The sequence below is a fragment of the Lepidochelys kempii genome, chromosome 12, assembly GCF_965140285.1.
Source record: "Lepidochelys kempii isolate rLepKem1 chromosome 12, rLepKem1.hap1, whole genome shotgun sequence".
Taxonomy (NCBI): domain Eukaryota; kingdom Metazoa; phylum Chordata; order Testudines; family Cheloniidae; genus Lepidochelys; species Lepidochelys kempii.
The window spans coordinates 33,058,137-33,077,302 of record NC_136391.1 but is presented as its reverse complement, the minus strand read 5'-3'; the positions used below and the strand labels follow the sequence as shown (position 1 = coordinate 33,077,302).

At 43.0% G+C, this 19,166-nt stretch overlaps 1 protein-coding gene across 2 annotated transcripts in view; it reads right to left on the bottom strand.

The window, feature by feature from the left end:
• Positions 1-17,254, bottom strand: part of PPP1R3E (protein phosphatase 1 regulatory subunit 3E) — a 29,076-nt gene extending 11,822 nt beyond the window's left edge. Inside the window, exons 1-2 of one of the 2 annotated variants that reach the window (XM_073308037.2) lie at positions 10,854-17,254; positions 9,703-9,758 (exon numbers count right to left, since the gene is read on the bottom strand). In XM_073308037.2, coding sequence (XP_073164138.1) covers positions 15,564-16,517 — 954 coding nt within the window. In that variant the 5' untranslated portion in view covers positions 16,518-17,254 and the 3' untranslated portion in view covers positions 9,703-9,758; positions 10,854-15,563. Of the gene's footprint in view, positions 1-6,870; positions 9,759-10,853 lie in introns of those variants that run through there. The other variant, XM_073308036.2, reaches the window with a different exon arrangement.
• Between the last annotated feature and the right edge of the window lie 1,912 nt (positions 17,255-19,166).

Here is a 19,166-nt window from a genome sequence, read left to right as displayed (position 1 = left end):
TTCAACGTCCCCAACAGTTATTTTCTGGTCTGGGAATAAAGTCCCTTCCTGCAGCTTTTGAAACAGACCAGAGTTCCTGAAGATCCGAGCATCATGTACCTTTCCCGGCCATCCCACGTTGATGTTGGTGAAACATCCCTTGTGATCCACCAGAGCTTGCAGCACTATTGAAAAGTACCCCTTGCGGTTTATGTACTTGGCGGCTTGGTGCTCCGGTGCCAAGATAGGGATATGGGTTCCGTCTATGGCCCCACCACAGTTAGGGAATCCCATTGCAGCAAAGCCATCCACTATGACCTGCACATTTCCCAGGGTCACTACCCTTGATATCAGCAGATCTTTGATTGTGTGGGCTACTTGCATCACAGCAGTTCCAACAGTAGATTTGCCCACTCCAAACTGATTCCCAACTGACCGGTAGCTGTCTGGCGTTGCAAGCTTCCACAAGGCTATCGCCACTCGCTTCTCAGCTGTGAGGGCTGCTCTCATCTTGGTATTCATGCGCTTCACGGCAGGGGAAAGCAAGTCACAAAGTTCCATGAAAGTGCCCCTACACATGCGAAAGTTTCGCAGCCACTGGGAATCGTCCCAGACCTGCAACACTACGTGGTCCCACCAGTCTGTGCTTGTTTCCCAAGCCCAGAATCGGCGTTCCACAGCATGAACCTGCCCCATTAGCACCATGATGCATGCATTGGCAGGGCCCATGCTTTCAGAGAAATCCGTGTCCATGTCCTGATCACTCACGTGACCGCGCTGACATCGCCTCCTCGCCTGGTATCGCTTTGCCAGGTTCTGGTGCTGCATATACTGCTGGATAATGCGTGTGGTGTTTAATGTGCTCCTAATTGCCAAAGTGAGCTGAGGGGCCTCCATGCTTGCCTTGGTATGGCGTCTGCACAGAAAAAAGGCACGGAACAATTGTCTGCCATTGCTCTGACGGAGGGAGGGGCGACTGATGACATGGCTTACAGGGTTGGCTTCAGGGAGCTAAAATCAACAAAGGGGGTGGCTTTACATCAAGGAGTATTTCAGGCAGGACTTCACGGAGGGTTCCAATAAGAAATGGTGCACCTAAGTTATTGTTCTTATTGGAACAATGAGGTTAGTCTGGCCTCTGATTGATACATGGCTACATTTACCTTGCTGCACCTTCTCTGTGAGTGACTGCAGTGTGACCTAGAGGAATGAGTCCCCTAGATGGGGGAGGGGGAGGAAGCAAATGAGTACAGAACAAATCTGGTCTATTTCTTGTTTTGATCCACTCCATCTATCTTTTACATCTTTGGCTGGCAGCAGACGGTGCAGAAGGACTGCATGCCATCCACATCTCATGGCTTCCCGGTAGAAGATGATGCAATAGGACTGCTAGCAATCTGTATCGCCTGCCTGCTCACCATAAGACGGTTCAATAGGACTGACTGCAGGACTAAAGAGAATGACCTGGTCGAGTCACTCCAAATTTAGTCCCTGCGCCCATGTCTGCCCAGGCGCTCATGGCCGACGTGGCCACGAGCACCTCGGACATGACGAGGACGGCTACCAGTCATATTGCACCGTCTGCTGCCAGAAGGCAATGGGTTGCTGCTACTGTGTAGCAATGCAGTACTGTGTCTGCCAGCACCCAGGAGACATACTGTGACGGTTACCTGAGCGGGCTCCATGCTTGCTGGGGTATGGCGTCTGCACAGGTAACTCAGGAAAAAAGGCGCGAAACAAATGTCTGCCCTTGCTTTCACGGAGGGAGGGAGGGAACGGGGGCCTGACGATATGTACCCAGAACCACCCGCGACAATGTTTTAGCCCCATCAGGCATTGGGATCTCAACCCAGAATTCCAATGGGCAGCGGAGACTGCGGGAACTGTGGGATAGCCACCCACAGTGCAACACTCCGGAAGTCGATGCTAGCCTCGGTACTGTGGAAGCACTCCGCCGAGTTAATGCACTTAATGCACTTAGACCATTTTCTGTGGGGACACACACACTCGAATATATAAAACCGATTTCTAAAAAAACAACTTCTATAAATTCAACCTGATTTCGTAGTGTAGACATACCCTAGGACGGTAATGGTGACTGTGAAATGCTTAGGGAGATTAGAGAGGCTACAAAAATAGAAAACTCAAAAATAATGGGGGGATTTCAACTATCCCCACATTGTCTGGGTACATGTCACCTCAGGATGGGGTGCAGAGATAAATTTTCTAGACAGCATTAATGACTGCTTCTTGGAGTGGCTAGTCCTGGAACTCACAAGGGGAAAGGCAATTCTTGATTTAGTCCTAAGTGGAGCACAGAATCTGATCCAAGAGGTGAATATAGCTGAACTGCTCCGTAATAGCAACCAGAAAGTAATTACATTTACCATCCTTATGGTGGGAGGGGAATACCAAAGAAGCCCAGCACAATAGCATTTAACTTCCAAAAGGGGAACTACACAAAAACAAGGAAGCTAGTTAAAGAGAAATTAAAAGGAACAGTCACAAGACTGAAATGCCTCAAGTTGCACGGAAACTTTTAATAGAGGCTCAAATTAAATGTATATCCCAATTTAAAAAAATTGGACAAAAAAATTAAAAAAAGGACAAAAAATGCCAACATGACTTAATAACAGAGTAAAAGAGGCAGTTAGAGGCAAAAAGGCATCCTTAAAATTGGAAGTCAAATCCTACTGAGGAAAATAGAAAGGAGCACAAACTCTGGCAAGTCTAGTGTAAACATTGAATTAGGTTTCAGAGTAGCAGCCATGTTAGTCTGTATCCGCAAAAAGAAAAGGAGTACTTGTGGCACCTTAGAGACTAACAAATTTATTTGAGCATAAGCTTTTGTGAGCTACAGCATCTGACGAAAGCTTATGCTCAAATAAATTTGCTAGTCTCTAAGGTGCCACAAGTACTCCTTTTCTTTTTGCATATAATTAGGCAGGCCAAAAAAGAATTGGAAGAGCAACTAGCAAAAGACACAAAATCTAGGACGATATGTGATACCAATTTTTTAAAAAGGATCCAGAGGTGATCCTGGCAATTACAGCCCAGTAAGCCTAACTTTAGTACCAGGAAAACTGATTGAAACTATAGTAAAGAATAGAATGATCAGACATATAGATGAACATGGTTTGTTGGGGAAGAGTCGACATCGCTGTTGTAAAGGGAAATCGTGCCACACCAATCTATTAGAATTCTTTGAGGGAGGTCAACAAACATTTGGAAAAGAGTGATGCAGTGGACATACTGTACTTGGACTTTCAGAAAGACTTTGACAAAGTCCCTCACCAAAGGGTCTTCAGGAAAGTAAGAAGTCATGGGATAAGAGGGAAGGTCCTCTCATGGATCAGTAACTGGTTAAAAGATAGGAAACAAAAGGTAGGCATAAATGGTTAGTTTTCAGAATGGAGGGAGTCCTCCAAGGATCTGTACTATGACCAGTGCTGCTCAACATATTCATGAATAATCTGGAAAAAGGGATAAACGGTGAGGTAGGAAAGTCTGCAGATGATACAAAATTATTCAAGATAGTTAAGTCCAAAGCAGACTACAAAGAGTTACAAAGAGATCTCATAAAACTGGGTGCCTGGGCAACAAAATAGCAGATGAAATTCAGTGTTGATAAATGCAAAGTAATGCACATTGGAAAACATGATCCCAACTATACATACAAAATGAGAGGGTCTAAATTAACTGTTACCATTCAAGAAACAGATCTTGAAGTCATTGTGGATAGTTCTCTGAAAATATTTGCTCAATGTGCAACAGCAGTCAAAAAAGTTAACACTGTTAGGAACATTAGGAAAGGGATAGATAATACGACAGAACATATCATAATGCTACTTTATAAATCCATAAACCTTGAATACTGCATGCAGTTCTGGTCTCCCCATCTCAAAAAAGATATATTAGAAATGGAAAAGGTACAGAGAAGAGGAACAAAAACTATTAGGTGTGTGGAACAGCTTCCATAAGAGGAGAGATTAAAAAGACTGGGACTATTGATCTTGGAAAAGAGATAACTAAGGAGGGATATGATAGGGGTCTATAAAATCATGAACGGTGTGGAGAAAGTGAATAAGAAAGCATTATTTACCCCTTCACAGAACACAAGAATCTGTGGTCACCTGATGAAATTAATAGGCAGCAGGTTTAAAACAAACAAAAGAAAGTACTTCACACAACACATCTCTGGAAGTCATTGCCAGGGGATGTTCTGAAGACCAAAAGTATAATGGGTTTCAAAAAAGAATTTGATTCGTTCATGGAGGATAGGTCTATCAATGATTATTAGCCAAGATGCAATCATGCTGTGGGCATCCCTAAGCCTCTGACTGCCAAATGCTGGAACTGGACGACAGAGGACGGATCACTTGATCATTGCCCTGTTCAGTTTATTTTCTCTGAAGCATCTGGCATTGGCCACTGTTGGAAGACAGAATATTGGGCTAGATCAGGGGTGGGCAAACTATGGGCTGTCAGGGCTTTGGATCTGGCCTGCGGGATCTGGCCATCCCACACCCCAACCCACTGTCCCAGCCCTGCATACAATTTCCCCACCCAGATGTGGCCCTCAGCCCAAGAAGTTTGCCCACCCCTGGGCTAGATGGACCATTGGTCTGACCCAGTATGGCCGTTCTTATGTTATTAGATGAATGATTAACCACAAAACACATGCACACACATTTGAAGAGATGAAATTAGTGGCAATAGTTTGTTTTCTGCCTTTCCAAAATGACAGTGAAGAGAAAATGAAAAAGTGAAGACAATTAAGTGTACACTCTTGTAAAATGATATACCCAATGCTACAGATCAACCATGGAACTTTTGTTATCACACACAAAAAAGGCCAAACTACTGCTGCTTCTGCATCCAGCAGCTGCCATTCATTTAAAGTTACAAAAGAAAATGAAAGACAAATTAGACTTATCCCATTCCCCCTCCTTTTATCTTTTTTTCCCCCCATGTACAAAAAAAGCCTGAAAGGTTTTTCTCAAAGAAAGGTTTTTATCTGTATTTTACATTAGAAATTCAGGTCCTGGCTACCACAGAAGACTGTGAGACTAGTGAAATCATGACATTACAAGAGGCAAAATTGAGAGCTGAGCACTTGAGACGGAAATGCTTAATCAATACTTGGAGGAAAAGGATGTGTTGGTTAAAGCTTCAGCACCCTTGTCTCTTCACAGCTGAAGTGTACAAGCTCAGTATATCCTCCACCAAGTGGTCCTCCAGCAGTTAGGGTAAATTATACTAAATATTACTGATATTTCTAAAGTCAAAACAAACAAAGCTCACACCTTCAATCCTTACCCCTTCCAACCCTCAAAACAAAAGTGTTCCTTCACTTTCTAGCACCTAGAACGGGTTGGGCAAAATATGTCCCACGAGCCGGAACTGGCACATCTAACATTTCTGTCCAGCCTCCTCTGCCCTCATGCAATCTCCGAGTCCAGGCTGCTAGGAGTCCCGCGGTGCAGTGGGGCGCTCAGGCAAGCTGCCTGCCTGCCGTGGCCTCACACCGCTCCCAGAAGCTCTGGCTGTTGCTGGCAGGTCTCTGCATGCCCCTGGCAGGGAGGGTGGGGCGAAGGCAGCTCTGTGCACTGCCCCCACCCCCAGCACCATCTTCACAGCTCCCAATGGCCAAAACCCGGCCAATGGGAGCTGTAGAGGCTGTGCTTGAGGGCATAATCAGCACACGGAGACCCGCTGCCCCCGTCCCCCCAAGGGGCACAAAGAGACATGCCAGCAGCAGCCACTTCTGGGAGTGGCATGGGGCCACGGCCTGAAGGCAGCCTGCCTGAGCCCTGCTGCACCGCAGGCCAGGAGCGACCTGTGGTAAGCGCCTCCTGGCCAGAGTCTGCACCTTGCACCCACTCCTGCACCCCAACCACCTGCCCCAGCCCGAGCCCCCTCCTGCACCAAACTCCCTCTCAGAGCCCATATCCCTCACCCTCTCCAGTACCCCAGCACTCTGAACTAGCCCAGAACTCCCTCCCAGGCCCTGCAGCCCCTTCATTAATATAGTAGAAATGTGCGGCCCATGATGATTTACCAAAATTCATGGAGGGGTCCCCCTGCAAAAATTATTGTCCACCCCTGAGCTAGAACATGCCTTGGCAGCTGGAGAAGCTGAAAGCAGCCACAAGGCTGCTCCAAACTTATGCTGGGGGCTGTACTCATGCAAAACCAATCCCCAGGATTGAAAAGACACACAGAGCCCTTTTGATGCCTCCCCCACCCCAATCTGTACCCATAGCTCACTGAGTGAAGGTGAGTATCTGACCTATGGAGTGAGAAAATGCTGTATAGAATGTGTCTGTAAGATGTGCTGTGATACATGAGTATGAGGGTAGCTACATCATTTTTTTACAAGCTTAGAACCTGGCATGAGAGCTCCTTGCAGCTGGTGATACTTAACATTACTTACAGTAACAGAAAAGGTCAGATTTTCAAAAAAGAGCTCAGCACACAACAGCTCCTTCCTCAATGGAAGCTGCTGGATAACAAGTGCCTTTGGACGTCTGTCACCAATAGTAGGTTCTGGGAACTTTTGAAAATCTAGGCCAAAGGGATAAGTCTGCCCTCACATGTGCAGATATATTGCCCATTGCCTTCAAACAGGTTGTATGGACGTATAAGAGCACAAACATTGGCACTCTTTTTACACCCTGCAACTAATAGAACTTCTTAGCTCATCAGTTCAACAAAACTATTATACTATATTATATTAAACAATTCACATTTAATATAATTATCACACTCACAGTTTGTACCACACATCTTTAATGACAACTAGTAGTTACATGTTTATAAATATACTTTTTCCATCATAGTGACACAATCAGTGACTAGGTATGATTTAAGTAGACAAGACATGTAATGTTGTTGTAAGGCAAGATAAATCACATTTTTATTCACAGGCTTCAAAAAGAGAAAAGGCATTAAACCCCAGAATCAACGTTTTATATTACTGACAGGAAATAATTTAAAAAAAAAATTAGAAACAGCAAACCAAGATTAACTTTTGAAGTGCAAACATTACAGAAAAACACTAATATCAAAGCCAATTTACCAGTCCATGTTCAGAAAAGACAACTTTTTTTAAATAATGTCAAAGTGAATCAAAATATATAACAAAAGTTATTACAACAAATTGCATATGTTGTTAAAAGAAGGCAGTCTTGAACAGCTAGTGTCTTCATTTGTGATTAGAGAGAGAAACAATTTATGTAACACTGTAAAAGCAAAGTTTGTTTGGTTCAAACCATTTTAAGAATGGAAGACACCTTATAATATAGGCCTTAGTCCTGCAATTGGATCCATGCAGGAAGGCCTTTCCATTCAAGTAGAGCTTCTTGGATTATCAAGGGGTGAAGTCCTGGATCTACTTAAATAAATGGATTTCACCACTGCTCACATGGATCTGACTGAAGGATCAATGCCACAATTTGTTAGGATCCACACCAGCAAAGCACTTAAGCACATGCTTAAACTTTCAGTATGTGAGTAGTCCATCAACCTCAGTTGTACTACTTGTGTTTAACTTGAAGCACAAGTTTAAGAACTTGGTGGATCAAAGCCTTAACACTACTTAGTGTATTTTTAAGGTGTAAAATAAGAAATATGACCATATTAGTAAATAATAATAATACCATATTTTGGGGGCTCAAACCAAGCAGCTTATTTGAACAGCATTGCAGAAGGGATTTTATATACCAAATCTTCTGAAATGCTATTTTTTTAGTATCAACTATAAAGGGCCTGATCCTGCCCTACTGAAGTCACCTAAAGTTCTACCACTGATTGCAGCAGGAGCAGGATAAGGCCCACAATGCAAACATTATTTAAGACATATGTTTTTCTTACTAAGCCCTTTCATATGGTACTACAGATACAGTAGACCAATGCAGGAACATTAACTAACATTTCAAGTTAATCTCTAAAAAAATAGTTGTACCACAATATTGCATAGAAAAAAATCCCTGGTATAAATATGCTTACACTGGATATGGAGGCTTTTTGCCTGCATTTTACTAGAACAAAGCCCATATATTTTAAGTAGTACAATTCACATTTAATGATGATTTCCTTGACTATGTTCTTTGGAATTGCTAGTGTACGTATTATTTCAGTAACATTTTTTATTCTGCATGCTATTGTTAAGTATAAGACAATACACATTGTGTGTTGTTGAGTTTTACAGCAAATTTAACTATTTCCACTCCCTAACTTTATTGTGAAAATGTGTGTAAAGCCTTAGAATAACTTCAGACCTAACAAGTTTTCATTTCAATATGTAATTACTATGTTAACTGGTGATCCTTTCATATATCAGAGGTTGCACAAATGAGTTGCTGACAGTATACAAACTCATTAATATTCTGCTAAAAAGCCATGCGCATTAATTTAAAGCTAGAAGAAATTTTATTCAGAGACAGCATGTTTCTTATATTGAGCACTTGAATCTTGTGGTAAAGACTGTGCAAAGAAATGAAATCCATCCACAGATATCATGATGTGTATTACGCACCATACAAGCAACTGAAACACACATTTAAAGGAGGGGTAAACACTACACACATCAGCCTTGTAAAAAACTAGAATTTCTGATTCCACTGAGAATATACACTTAGAATTATATCTTTATAAAAAGGTGCACATGTTGAATAAATAAATATAAATTATGGTCACAGTATTACTTTACTTTCTAGACAATGACATGGGTTATAGGGTTACCAGGAAGACACATTTCTCACCAGAACACCTTTTATTACAATATAGGAAAATAGTACTTAATCCTTCTGGCTGCTGCAGACTGCTGGAATGCTCGCACAGTAGAAAAAATGTCACCAGATTAGTATGAATTCTTAGGTTTTTGTTATAAAATGCATTTTAATGGGAAAGCCATGAATAGATTGTTCAAAAAATAAGAAACCTAATTAAGGAACACATTAAATTTCTTATTAGTCATTCCTGAAAGGCACCTAAAAACTCATTTTATGTTTGAACATATGTTATAAAACAAATTATGAATGTTACTATAAATTAATTTACATTTAGAATTATATAGATTTAACAGATTTTTGCCTGTAGGCTCTACCAAAACATGCTTCAAGTATTTGATAAAAAGACCAAGGTTATGCATGAACAAACATCTAGTGATTCATTCTAGTGATTCATTTTCCCCATACACTGGCAGGAGAGTGAATTTGTGTGGGGGGGTGGAGGGTGAGAAAACCTGGATTTGTGCTGGAAATCACTTTAGATAAGCTATTACCAGCAGGACAGTGGGGTGGGAATAGGTATTGTTTCATATTCTCTGTGTATATATAAAGCCTGCTGCAGTTTCCACGATATGCATCTGAGGAAGTGAGCTGTAGCTCACGAAAGCTTATGCTCTAATAAATTGGTTAGTCTCTAAGGTGCCACAAGTCCTCCTTTTCTTTTTGCGAATACAGACTAACACGGCTGTTACTCTGAAACCTAACAAAATCAATTGTGTGTTTATCCTTTTGTTTAACAACATGTTGTGGCACAGATATCCATACTCAAAAAAATATTTTTATGATCTGACCATTGTGACTAGATGCAGGTAAAAATGAGCTTATCTTAAATAATTACATTGAAATTGACTGTGCCAATGTTTCAGTCATTGATTTTAAATACTAATGGGCATTACTATGATTAGCTAATTGAGGTTTAGTTTATAGTTACCTGAGTGTCACATTTCCTGGCATTCTGTTAAGGATTTCTAATAATGACTGAAAGAGCTGGAAAATATAGGCATAAAAGGCATTAGAATCACATGTAACAAATTTACAGAGTTAAATGTGAAGCAGCAGACATCGATGTGCATCATACATACAGTACAGTTTGACTTATAATACCATTATATTGCACAATACATAACATGGCACATTTCATAAAGCTACAGTTCTTGCACTGTAAACAACAGATACATTTTTACAACTATGACAAACAAAAATAATGAATAATTTTACTTAAAAGTAAAATATGTCATTAAATGTTATTGCCTTGGCAAGGTCATTTTAATATCAGTTGGAAAGGATGCTGTGATAGATTGACACAACTCATAGCTGACAACTTTTCTAGAAAATATCATCTTGCAAAACATTCATGTATTCCTAAAAAATAATTTTAATACTTTACCTTGGCAATATAGTATTCTCTTTATTCTGTGAGACTGTACACATTTGGTTTTAAAAAGTGGGCCTGATCCTACTCCCATTAAAGTCAATGGAAGTTTTGTCACTGACTTCAAATGAAGCAAATTCAGGCCTAATTTTTTTCAGAGCTGTCTTATTTACAAATATTACATCGACTGCCATTCTGTAGCTAGATTTTTTCATTTTTACCTCTCCTATGTATCACAGTGCTATGTAGCAACCCAAATATGGTATTAGACTGAGCATATAAACATATGGTAAGCATACATAAATGTTGCAGCTGGGAAAAATACTCACTATCAGTGCAACAATAAAAGGTTATCGGAAGTCTAAATAAATCCTCCTTAAAAATAAATTATTTTAATAAAAATTAAACTAATTCAATACACGATTAAAATAGTGTAACTTTAGCATATCACTGAGATGATTTAAATACCCAACAATGCATTGTGAGCGTGCTCCTGCTACCACTGAAATCAATAGTAAAACTCTTCAGTCAAAGCAGAAATGGGCCCAATATCAGCTTCCCAAAATTTGGAAAGATACACAAAATGTAGGTGATTGTTAATAACTAGATTTTAATATAAGCTTTTAGAAAATTACTGCCTATCCTTACAAATTTGGATCCAATCATGTAAACACACACATATTTAACTTTAAGCACATGCATATACCTACTGAAGTCAATCTGCCATCTGTTGAAGTCAACAAAGTTACGGAGGTGTAGAGTTAAGCATGTGCGTAAGTGTTTGCAGGATCTAGGGACTGGTTTTGCAAAAACACTTCTAGCTTTGCCCTGCTCTGAAATGCAAAATGAATTGATAAGAAACAGCTGGCTTGCGAGTTGGCTCTCGCAGTATACATTTTAAAGGAGGAAACCCTGCTAATCTGCTATAATGCGTTTACAATACCTCTGCTGAATAACATACACCTAGTTTTCCTGACTGACTATTTAAGAAGTTCACCTTCCAGATTTTGATATGAAAAATAACAGAACAAAATCAATAACGTAAGTATCTCAGCAGTATTACACAGTTTACACATTTATACCCCAATTCTGCAAGCAAAACTCCACTTGAAAGCAACAGCAATTTCACCTACATTAGGACAGCAGTTCAAGTCAGAACTACTGTGTGCTGATTATTAAACAAGGTAAAACTATAACTTCCTCATAAATATTTGGTATATGTGCATCCTTTATAGGCTTTCTGAATTTAAAAAAAATTAAGATACCGTTTATGAGAATAGATATTTTTAACAATTAAACATCTACAGACACTGAAGTAATCAAACAGCACTCAGATGCAATCCCTTTAAGACAATTGTTTCAAATCACTATAATTAAAGTCCTTCAGAGCTGAAAATGGTTGTCATAGTTTTCATATTTCCAAAGCCATTTAAAAACTGTATTACAGTAAATCTTTTCAATCTCCATAAACAAATAATAGCATATGTTATGTTTTATATGGGTAGATACTAGTCATTTTTTTCCAAATAGCAGTGCTTTAATTTGTTTCATAATCTGAATAACATTTGTATAACTGCATCTGTTACAAAAAGTATAAGCAAAAATATGTCAGAAAGCCATAACACATGCATAAAGAGATATTTGCCAAGTGTTTCTTCAATTTTCAAAAAGTGCTCCTAAATGGATAATACTCTCTCTCTCTCCCTCTCATACTAAGGCTCTTAGGAAACTGGTTAACTGAAAAATATTTAGCATTTCCTTATCAAAATATACCTCCTTATATAATTTAATAATGAACAATATAAGGCCTTGATTCTACAAGCATATGCACGCTTAGCTTTGCACACAGTGCATAGAGTTAAGCACATGCATAAATGTTTGTAGGATCAGGGCCTAAATATTCCAAATTGTGAAATACACAATAGGACTTCGATAATATGTCTAGGTATTTATTAAAATTAAAGGTATTGGAAAACTGGTTTGGAATAAACAACAACACCACCACCACCATGAGAAATTCTGTATTTGCTATTATTCCTCATGGGACTAGAAGCAAATGTAACTGAAATCAGGTGAGCAATTCTCTTCTCATGACATTTCGAGCACAGTGCTTACAGCATAACTCTCTTGAGTCTGAAGAAATCAAACAAACATTTGGACCCTTATCTGAATCAAACCAAAAACTAGAAACGTTGGGAATCATCCTGCAAGATGTGGAGCACAATCTGAAAGATGCTGAGTGCCCTTAACTCCCACTAAATTCAACAGAAGTTGAGGGAGCTCAACATCATGCTAGATTAAGTTGCTTTGGAGATTTGACTATTATTACTGACGTGAAAGTATACCTAAAGAACATATTCAAATGCCCATAAAACTCCATCCTAATGCAATACATAAAGGATCCAAAACACTTAGGGCCTGATCCCAAAGCCCACATTCACATGAATAGTCTCCTCTAAAGTCAGTCATACCACTCATATGAGTAATATGTGTGGTGGGCCCCATTCCGACACACACACACAAGCATAAGTGTTTGCAGAATCAGGGCCTTAATTTGGCCCCAGTACAATTCATATTCAGCTAAACTTCTCAATAAAATTTATTGAAAAATGAAAAAATATACTGACCTTGTTCACAGTTAATAAGACACTAAATGCTGATTGAAAGGTAGATATTAACATATGTTTTAAAGTAATTTCACATCCTCTATGGCAGTGGTGGGCAACCTACACTGCTTCCCGCAGCTCCCATTGGCCAGGAACGGCGAACCGCAGCCACTGGGAGCTGCAGGCGGCCATGCCTGCAGACGATCAGTGTAAACACTGTCTCACAGTCCACCAGTGGATTATCATGACAGGCTGCGTGCAGCCCACGGGCCACAGGTTACCCACCACTGCTCTACGGTGAATTGGCATCTGGAAAAAGAACCAAAGGATGGCCAAATTGTGTTTCAAGGATGTGTGCAAGCGAGACCTCAAAGAAATGGACATGGATGTGGACAAATGGAAAGATCACACTCAGGATCACAGCCTTTGGAAACAAGAGCTCAATAAAGGCCTCTGGAGTTACAAGAGGAAGAGGTCCAGCTTAGTAGAGGAGAAAAGAGCTCTCACAAGGTAGAGCCAAAGGGTTGAAACACCACCTTTAAATGTGACAGATGCGGCAGAGATTCTCTCTCTCAGGTCTCCTTCAGCCACGGCTGCCATAAAACCAACTGAGTAAATATTTTACCTCTCAGGGATGCATACCCATCGTCTCTCGAGATTGAAGGATGCCTACTACTAATTTCACATAATCATTTTGTTAATATTTATTTTGCTCTGTCTAGATTTAAAAGAAAACATGTCTTGTCATAATGAAAGAGATGTAGGGCCTTTATGAAATCAGTGGGTTAGTGGAGTTATTTCTAGTATTTTGGGCAACTTTTTTTCAAAAAGGCAGAACTCCTGCACTGGTACGTCAGCATAAACGATTCAGTTCAAACTGAAAAGCATTAAAAAGGATAGGGATGGGATGCAAAATATAATTATGGGATATTGTAATGTGTACTGAGAATAGGCTCAATTCTCAGTTTTTACTCAGGCAAATCCCCATTTGCTTCAGTGGGATTTAACAACTGAATCCTGCAAATAGCTTTACTAATGTGAACAGTCCCGCTGAGCCACATCAGATTTTTACATAAATATTTACAGAAAATATATTATGTAGTTTTAAAAACAAATATCAACTGAACACAAGTTTTTGAAAACCAGTTACATAGTCCAACATTTGTCAAAACATACACACAATTAAAAACTATTTAAGAGTAAACTGGTAACACCAAGGATGGAGGTTTGTAGCCTAGATTTTCACATGTACCAGTTTTCATGTGCCTGATATGAGGATGCATACTCTATAAGCAAACATGGACTTGCAAGACTGCATTTGGACTTACACTTGCAAGCACATCCAATTTGTGTATTTGCAAATCTATTCCTTAACTGACTGTGTTTTAATGCACAAATCACAGTGCAATGGACTGTGTGGACACACTGGAATTGACACTTAACAGTATTTTGCTTCCTCAGCACTCGTCTAAACATTTTAAAATAGACAAAACGAAGTTCTAAAATGAAAAACTTTATTCTAAATTGAATTATTTTTGTAGCATGAGAAATAAACCCATGCAAAGTATCTTCTGGGCTCCACCACTCAGCATTGGTTTGGGCCCAATACTGTAGTCTTTGCTCACTGAAGTAAGGTCCCAATCTGGCAAAGTAACACACTTGAGTGGATTCCTGAGCCCACATAAAACTACACTGACATCAATGGGGCACTGAGCAGGGGTCCAAACTGTTTATGCGTTTGTTGGATTGGGGGCTTACTTCAGTAGGACTATTCCAGTGAGCTAGGGTTGCAGGATCAGGCTCATTATCATATTCATCCTCTATGCTTCTAGGGTCTGATCCAAGTCATATTGGTTTTAATGGGAGCAGGACTTGGTCACCAAATCACTGGAGCTGGCTTGCTTGCTTGCACTCCAGGTTCCCAGTGATGACTAGAGCTAGAGGCCATATAAATACAGAGTTTGCTACAGATTATTCTGCAGTTGTCCAATCCATACTTTACAACAACTTCTACTATAACAACAAAAAATGTAGCAAGCTTGAGGTGGAAGATATGGTGGAACTCACAAATTACAGTAAAGGACTTGCACACTTTACTTCTTATGCTTTTTTGCCTTTGCAAAGAAGTTTGAAATGTTTTCCCCTAAATAAAGTTAGTTAAATAGAAAATATAAATGATTTATATTTATTTGTAAACAAAATTCAAAAAAATATCTTCTAGTGAAATATAAACAAGCATTTTTAAAACTAAGACTGTGACTGACTGCAGGGCAAACTGTATCTGTGAGAAAAGTGGCAAGATTACAGTGGAGCGGATAAATGACAAGGCAGAAGAGGATAACTGTAGATAAAATCTCAGATTCCCCCAGATCTGGTAGAAAAGCTCCTTAGTAATATTTCCAGTATGCCGAGTACAGTTTTTAGCGGAATAAAAAAAAGAGATTTGGATGGACCTGCCACACCGTACTTGCTTGCTCCTGTTCCCCAGTCCTGGCCACAGAATTCCTGGCGGGCGGGCGGTCCCGAAGCCCGCCGGTGGCAGCGCCCTGGCGAACAGGAGCCCCCTGGGCTCTATCACGATACCCGCTCGATGCTCCCAGGGTCCCTGTCAGGTTCATGGCGGGAAATTCCGCCCCCAGCCGCGCGCGGCCCGTGTGCAACGCGCCCGGCAGCCGCTGAACCGGCGAGGCGGCCGAGTCGGGGAAAGGTGCTGAGGCGGCGAGGGGGGCCTGGGTCCAGGAAGGAAGGGGGCGAGGGAGCACGGGTCTCCCCGGGAGAGAGCAAGCGACGCCCAACGGTCCCGCCGCAGGCCGCTCAGATGAAGTGGATCCAGGCGCCGCCCTCGGGCTCCTGGGCCGGGGAGGTGGCGGCCCGAGCGGCGCGCGGGCGGCCCCGCAGCTGGTAGTTGAGCCCCTCGTTGTTGTCCCAGTACTCGGTGCCGGCCACCCGGTAGCGCACGGCGAACTCCAGCGTGCCCCCCGCGGCCGCCGCCGGCAGGTGGAAGGAGAAGCGGTCGGTCAGGCCGTCGGCGGGGCCCGGCGACAGGTAGGCGGCCGCCACCTCGGCGCAGCTGACCCAGCGGTTGAGCGTGTAGCGCACGGACACGGCCTTCTCGTAGGCCAGGTTGAGGACGCGCACGGCGCCGCGCAGGCCGGCGGGCTCGGCCCGCACCCACTCCAGCTTCACCTTGTGCCGCCGCACCCGCTCCGCGAAGCCGGGGCTGGCGCCGGGCTGCGGCGGGAAGAGAGGCTCCAGCAGCGGCGACGGGCCGAACAGCACCGGCTCCAGCTCGCCCAGCGCCGGCGGCTTCCGGGTCTTGAATAGGTCGGCGGCGCGGGCCGGCAGGGGCAGCGGCACCTGGGGCAGGTCGGCTTCGCAGAAGTGGCGCACGGAGATGAGCTCCAGGCCCAGCGAGTCGGCGAAGCGCACCGTCTTCCTGCGGGACGGGCTCTGCTGCAGGGCCGGCCGCAGGCCGCGCTCGCCGGGGGTGGGCAGCGACTTGGCTCGCCGGCGCAGCGTGGGGCTGGGGGGCACAGGGGGCACCGAGGGCTCCCGGCCGCGAGAAGGCTGCGGCTTCTCCCCGGCGGCTGCCGCTTCTCGGACCACCGGCGTGGGGGACGGCTCCCCTTCGCGCTCCGGGCTGCAGTCCCCCTTGCAGTGCTCGGCCAGGCTGCCATAGAGGCAGGCGCTGCAGCTGAAGTTCCGAGGCAGGTACAGCCGAGGGGGAGGCGTGGGCACTGAAGTGTGCAGCGAGGTCGCCTTCTCCATGGGGGGCGAGAGGGCGACTAGGATGAGCGGGGCGGCTGCTGCTAGGGCTGAGCCGGGGTCTAGTGCATGGCCAGAGCTCTCCGTTCCGGCGGCTGCTGCTGGCTCTTCCGCGTAGCTCAGGGGCCTGGGCGCTTGCTGGCTGTGTCGCGCAGCCGAGTGCACGATGCCAGCACGATGCCAACTGTTCGAGCCTAGTGCATGGTGCTGGCCCGCGAGTCCGGCTGCTGCTGGGACGATGTCAGAGTCTCCTGTATGATGCTTCTTGGGGAGGCTGGTGCTCTCCTCGCTCCAGCTGCTGGGTCTGGTCGGGGTCTAGGAAACGACGAGGCCCGATTATCTCGGAGCTCGAGCCGAACCTGCTGCTTCTCCTTTACCGGAGCCTAGCGTATGCTGCTGCCGGGATCTGTTCCCAGACAGCGGCATATGCCTGCGTTATACCGGTAGCACTGCGGTATCCGTTAAGATTGGGGAGAGACTCTCTGTGACGCGCTCCGGCTCCCTAGCCGCTGCTGACGCACTGGAGTCATGCAGCAAAATACGCATCTCCGTCCCCGTGTCATCCTTTCTCCCCATCGCTACTCTGCTCTCCGTCCCGTCATCCCTTCCCTCCCACCGTCTCCTCCTACTCCACCTTCTCCCTTGTCCTCTTCCCCTCTATCATCCACCCCCTCTTCTCCGGCTATCCCCCCTTGTCCTCTTCCCCTCTATCATCCACCCCCTCTTCTCCGGCTATCCCCCCTCTTCCCTGGGTTGCAAGGTTCTTCCATCCACCCTTTTCCTATTCTGGGTCTTTCCTCAAGGATCTGATCCAAAAAATAAAAGAGGTGGTAGGGTTTCCCCAGTGGCAGCATTACAGTGCACTGCTGTACCACTCTTCCTATCCGATCCGTTACAGAAATAGCAGCGCCAAGAACGATACAAAGCGCAGCTCTGACAGGCAAAACGAATTGATAAAAAACAGCTGGCTTGCGAATTGGATCTCGCAGTGTACATTTTAAAGGAGGAAACCCTGCTAATCTGCTATAATGCGTTTACAATTCCTCTGTTGAATAACATACACTTGCTACAGTCCAGCTAGACATTTGCGTTTGTAATAAAAGCTAAGTCCCAGTCTAAACAAGGAGATTGATTACAAAATATGAACAGTTTGATCCTTTATGAAGTTAATTAGATTAGTAAACGGTATTCAAACGAATTATACTTTAATGACGACCAGCTAGCAACTCTTTCTCACAAGAGGTTCAAGGAGCTAACAGACTACTCACAAAGATGTTTCCAATCCAGACTCTTCGCAGTACCGATTTTAATTAGTAAACAAACATTATTAAAAGTAGCAACCAGGCAACAGAATAAACACCCAATGCAAAAAACCCCTGACACATCACTCTTCAGTTTCATTTCTAAGCTGGGTTGTTTTCATCGGTAACTCCAGCACAGCTCTATTTCTAGGAAGTCTAGACAGAGGACGCTGTGGGTGATGACATTAATAATGAGACGTATCAGTGTGACAAGGATTTAGAATCTAAAAACAAAAACATGCCAGCAGAAGACAAGGCATGGTTTTCCTATTGGCTTAAACTAAAACTGTCAGCACCTCACAGGGGAGTCATTTTTAAATGACCTCCTAGGGTTATATCCAATTTGTCTAATCTTTTTTTATGCTGGGTGAGTCATAATTAGGGAACAAAAAAAGGACTGTCCAACAGTGTTAAATATGACATTGAATTTGCTTCATAATGAACTGAAGTAGCTCTGTAGTCAGAATAGGAGGATCATTTTGGGCAGTACTCATGTGAAAGTAAAATGATAACAGCAACCATTACATTTGAATGCCATTACCATATACGCCAGTATATTGACATTGTCTCCCTTTCTTGTCCCTCATGCTGCCTTCCTGCACTGGCTTCCCTCCCTCCAGTGCAATTAATGTCTCAAGGAAACAGTATGAACCCCTGCATGCTTTTTCTTTTTGCCTGAAGCTGGGAATGGGGGACAGGCCTTGGATCACTTGGATTACCTGTTCTGTTAATTGGCCACTGTGAGAAGACAGGATACTGGGGTAGATGGACCTTTGATCTGATCCAGTATGGCTATTCGTAGGTCCTTATGTATTTTGATCTGTGAACTTAAATTTTGGAATAAAGATTATAGAGCCAATGCAGTGATTAACATGCATTTTAGTTCCATAAAGCTTATATATACTCTGTTCTATTTATTTTTACTAATTCTTATCCCCCCATCATGGGAATGTTCATTTGTTGTCTGTAATTCTATAAGAAATTAAAATGATTGCTGTCATGCTTTCGCTTATGTTAATTACTTTAATTTCACAACCACGAAATTATACACATTTTATTTGTAAGATTAATAATGTTCAGTAAACTAACCCTATGCATTCATATCACCTTCAGGAGCCTCAGATTTGATAAACTAAACGAAAGGCTTAGATCTGTTAACTACTTGCACAAGGAAAACCTCGATACAAGAGGATGGGGTGATAGTGTAGGTGGCATTTTTCTCTTTGTAGCAATGTCCCAGCAATCATTCTGAGTTTGGAGATGCTGTTTATGCAATATGATATTGTCACATTCTGTGGTGCAATTCAGACCAATGAAAGGTTATGTCATTGCTTGTCCTGTAACTCCGAGT